Source organism: Nicotiana sylvestris, chromosome 6 (assembly GCF_000393655.2).
Source record: "Nicotiana sylvestris chromosome 6, ASM39365v2, whole genome shotgun sequence".
In the NCBI taxonomy this organism is placed as follows: Eukaryota; Viridiplantae; Streptophyta; class Magnoliopsida; order Solanales; family Solanaceae; genus Nicotiana; species Nicotiana sylvestris.
Window position 1 is genome coordinate 98,395,815 of NC_091062.1, and position 4,726 is coordinate 98,400,540.

General features: G+C 43.8%; 1 protein-coding gene across 1 annotated transcript; it reads left to right on the forward strand.

The window, feature by feature from the left end:
• The first annotated feature begins 349 nt into the window (after nucleotides 1-349).
• Nucleotides 350-3,644, forward strand: LOC138871002 (uncharacterized). Its single transcript, XM_070148848.1, has 3 exons — nucleotides 350-730; nucleotides 2,304-3,013; nucleotides 3,206-3,644. The coding sequence occupies exons 1-3, from the start codon at nucleotides 350-352 to the stop codon at nucleotides 3,642-3,644; spliced, it is 1,530 nt and encodes a 509-aa protein (XP_070004949.1).
• The last annotated feature ends 1,082 nt before the right edge of the window (nucleotides 3,645-4,726 follow it).

Consider the following 4,726-nt stretch of genomic DNA (forward strand, 5'->3'; position numbering starts at 1 on the left):
CCTAGAGGGGGCCACCCACAACAAAGCCCTCCACCTAACAGTTAAATGTGAGGGGTACTATGTGAAGAGAGTCATGTTGGATGGCGGTTCCGGAGTAGATATCTGCCCTCTCTCAACTCTGCAAAGAATAGAGATCGAGACTGAGAGAATCAGGCCCAACAACGTCTATGTTCGTGCCTTTGATGGCATCAAAAGAGACACCATAGGCGAGATCGAGTTGATTTTGACTATTGGACCTGTGGATTTTGAGGTGACCTTTCAAGTTCTAGACATGGATACTTCTTATAATTTCCTCTTGGGAAGGCCTTAGATTCACGTGGCAGGATCCGTACCTTCCACTCTCCACCAGATGGTGAAATTGGAATATGAAGATCAGGAGATCATAGTCCACGGAGAGGATGAGCAATCGATCTATTGGGACCCGTCGGTCCCATGCCTCGAAGCTAGGGAAGGTAGTGAACATATAGTCTATCAAGTTTTCGAGGTTGTGGTCGCAGACCAATATGAAGAAGGAAGCCCTTGCCCTCAACCTTTTCTCTCAAAAGCGTCAGTTATGGTTGCCAAGGAAATGATCAGGCATAGTTATAAACCCGGGAAGGGGCTCGGGGCATCATTGCAAGGTATCACCGAACCTATCACCTTACTTGCCACCAAGAAGTTCTTCGATGTGGGTTTTCACGCCACAGAAGCTGATGTGACGTGGGCAAATCAACGAAAGAGCAATGGTTGGGTTTTATCTCAGCCAATTCCGCATCTCTACAGAACATTTGTCAGGCCCAAGTACAATGAAGAAGAAAAAGATGAGGCCTTCACGGCCGAGGAAATTGAAGAAATCTGTGGGGCTATGAGGCAAATGTTGTATGAAACCCACATGGTTCAGCCGGGAGAAGGCTCGAGCACCGCTGAGGTGCTGTATATGGGGCCCAATGCCAAGTTGCAAAACTGGAAGGCTACTCTGTTCCCAATCAGGCGGGAATCCCGGTAGTCCAGTCCTGCCACCTTTTCTGCATCACGAGTTATTTTAGGGTGTAACTCGGATATTTTTCTTTTAGTTTCCTGTCTTTAAATGCTAATGTAAACCCGGTTATCTTCAAAATTCAATGAAATGAAATTAATATTTCATCGTTCATCTCTCTTTATTCTTTCTGATTTTGTTACTTTTTCTTATTTCTTCTTTCAGTTCTAATAATGCGGCTTTAAATAACATGACATGCTTGCGGACTTCATGCCCAGATCCAAACATGCTGTCTAATTGTAAAATAATGAATCAAGAAATGGAATATGATGAAGAAGAGGTTTTTAAGGAAATAAATCGAGAATTTGAACAATTTGAGAATAAACCTAAGCCGAACTTAAATGAAACCGAGCCGGTTAATCTGGGTAGCTCTGAAGAAGTCAAAGAAACCAAGATAAGCATTCACACAGATGAAAGAACCAGGGACGCATTGATCCAACTTTTGTTTGAATTCAAAGATGTGTTTGCTTGGTCATACGATGACATGCCATGATTAAATGTCGATTTAGTGGTCCATAAGTTGCCAACCTACCCCGATTATTCCCCTATCCAGCAAAAACAGAGGAAGTTCAAAATTGATATCAGTGACAAGATTAAAGAAGAGGTCACAAAACAGTTAAAGGCGGGAGTGATTTGAGTGGTCCAATACACCACATGGCTGGCTAACATAGTTCCCGTGCCAAAGAAAGATGGGAAAATTCGGGTGTGCGTTGACTACCGAGATCTGAACAAAGCAAGCCCCAAGGACAATTTCCCTCTGCCAAACATCCACATCCTTGTTGATAACTGCGCCAAACATGAAATACAGTCTTTTATGGATTGTTATTCAGGATATCACCAGGTGTTGATAGATGAAGAAGATGCGGAAAAGACAGCTTTCACCACACCCTGGGGCACCTACTGTTACAGGGTCATGCCTTTTGGTTTGAAAAATGTCGGGGCAACTTACATGAGGGCCATGACTGCCATATTTCATGACATGATGCATCAAGAGATAGAGGTGTATGTGGACGATGTGATCATCAAATCCAGAACCCACGATGACCATGTTCGGGACCTAAGAAAATTCTTTGAGCGGCTACGTAAATATGATTTGAAGCTAAATCCAGCGAAATGTGCATTCAGAGTTCCATCTGGCAAACTCTTGGGATTTATAGTCAGTCGGAGAGGCATCGAGCTAGACCCAACAAAGATAAAGTCTATTCGGGATTTGCCTTCTCCAAGAACCAAGAAAGAGGTTATGAGCCTGCTGGGAAGGTTAAATTACATTAGCCGATTCATTGCTCAGTTGACTTCAACACGTGAACACATCTTCAAGCTGTTAAAGAAAGATGCAGTGATTAAATGGACGGATGAGTGTCAAGAAGCCTTTGACAAAATCAAAGAATATTTGTCGAACCCGCCAGTCTTGGTCCCACCTGAACCGGGAAGGCCTCTATTCTTGTATCTGACAGTCTTGGAAAATTCCTTTGGCTGCGTCCTCAAGCAACATGATGTGACTAGAAAGAGAGAGCAGGCCATCTACTATCTGAGCAAGAAGTTTACCAGCTATGAAGCCAAATACACTTTGTTGGAAAGAACTTGTTGCGCTCTAACTTGGGTCGCTCAGAAGCTTAGGCATTACTTGTTGGCCTATACGACTTACCTCATTACCAGGTTGGACCCTTTGAAGTACATATTCCAGAAGCCAATGCCCACAGGGAGGTTAGCAAAATGGCAGATCCTGCTCATTGAGTTTGACATAGTCTATGTCACCCGCACGGCAATAAAGGCCCAGGCTTTAGCAGATCACCTAGCTGAAAACCCTGTAGATGATGAATATCAACCTCTAAGTACTTACTTTCCAGATGAGGAGGTGAATTCAATCGATATGACATCAGAAGACACCAGTGCTTGGAAAATGTTCTTCGATGGAGCTGTGAACACAAAAGGCGTTGGAATTGGGGCAATCTTGATCTCACCCACTGGTCAGCACTATCCAGCCACAGCCCGACTTCGGTTTTTCTGCACAAACAATACTGCCGAGTATGAAGCCTGCATTATGGGTATGAACATGGCAATCGACCAAGATATTGAAGAATTGTTAATCATGGGAGATTCAGATCTGATTATCCGACAAGCTCAGGGAGAATGGGAGACTCGAGATGTCAAACTTATTCCCTATAAGCAACATGTGGAAGATCTTAGCAGGCGATTCAAGTCAATAGAGTTCAGGTACATCCCTCGTTGTCACAATGAACTGGCCGATGCACTTACTACTTTGGCTTCGATGCTGCCATACCCAGGAAATGCCCACATTGATCCCTTGGAAATCCAAATCCGGGAAAGGCACGATTACTGTAATACGGCTGAGGCAGAACCAAGTATTCAGCCATGGTATCATGATATCAAAAGATTTCTGAAAACTAAAGAGTACCCCGAGCAAGCCAGTGGGGACCAAAAGAGAACCATCAGACGATACGCAATTGGTTTCTTCCTGAGCGGTGATGTTTTGTACAAAAGGACTCTGGACCTCAACTTGTTAAGATGTGTTGCTGTCAAAGAAGCCGGAAGAATCATGTATGATATACATGCAGGAGTGTGCGGACCCCACATGAATGGGTATGTTTTGGCAAAGAAAATCCTGTGAGCGGGCTATTACTGGATGACTATGGAAAAGGACTACTTCAGTTTCATCCGAAAATGTCACCAATGTCAGATGCACGATGATTTGATTCATGCACCGCCTACATAACTGCATCATATGTCAGCACCTTGGCCATTTGTTGCCTGGGGTATGGACGTCATTGGGCCGATTGAGCCGAAAGCTTCAAATGGGTATAGATTCATATTGGTTGCTATCGACTACTTCACAAAGTGGGTTGAAGCAATTACCCTCAAATCTGTCACCAAGAAAACTGTAGTAGACTTCGTGCATTCCAACCTCATCTGTCGTTTTGGTATTAACTATCATTACGGATAATGCTCCAAATTTGAATAGTCATTTGATGAGAGAGATATGTGAACAATTCAAGATAACGCATCGGAACTCTACTCCTTATCGTCCCAAAGCCAATGGTACCGAATGTGGAGATGGTCTCGTGGTCGCAGAGAGATGTAAGGGGCTGAGTAGGTTTTGAGCTTCACGATCGCATAATGGGCATCGCGATCGCAGTGTTTGGCCTGGAAGTGCTTTGCGTTCGCATGACTAAGGTTGCGAACGCGATGAGTTGGGGGCGAGGACCAGGGCCAGGCAGCTGGTCTATGCGATTGCGGAAGAGGAATTCTGGGGAGGGGGGCTACAGTAGATCCTATGCATTTGCGATAGGGGGCTCACATTCATGATGTGTCCAACCTGGAAGACTTTGCGTTCTCTAGGGCTCTTGCCGCGTACATAAAGGGGAAATAAAGGGCTGAAGAAAGAATGTGCTTCATGATCGCGAAGCTTTATCAGTGATCAGAAAGAGTAACACCTAGGTAGAATGGATGTTTTAATTTGGGACTTATGCTCATTTACCTCACTTTTCCCTTGGCTTGGGTGATTTGGGAGCTCTTTGGAGGGGGATTTTCATCAAGTGTCATAGGGTAAGTAATTTCTACCTATTGTGAGTTAATTACATGGATTATGTAAGGAATCTAACATAGAAATTAGTAGAATTTTATTTAAAAAATCTAATGTTTAGTAAAAATGGGATTTGAGCACGAAATTGATTATGAAATTGGGTATAAGTT

Bases quoted from the DNA above. Each gene is read 5' to 3' on its own strand.
- LOC138871002 (XM_070148848.1), top strand. From the start codon at position 350: ATGGTGAAATTGGAATATGAAGATCAGGAGATCATAGTCCACGGAGAG. The intron at 731-2,303 runs GTTTTATCTCAG...TTCATTGCTCAG, and splicing joins AACGAAAGAGCAATGGTTGG to TTGACTTCAACACGTGAACA. The intron at 3,014-3,205 runs GTTTTTCTGCAC...AGATCTTAGCAG, and splicing joins CCAGCCACAGCCCGACTTCG to GCGATTCAAGTCAATAGAGT.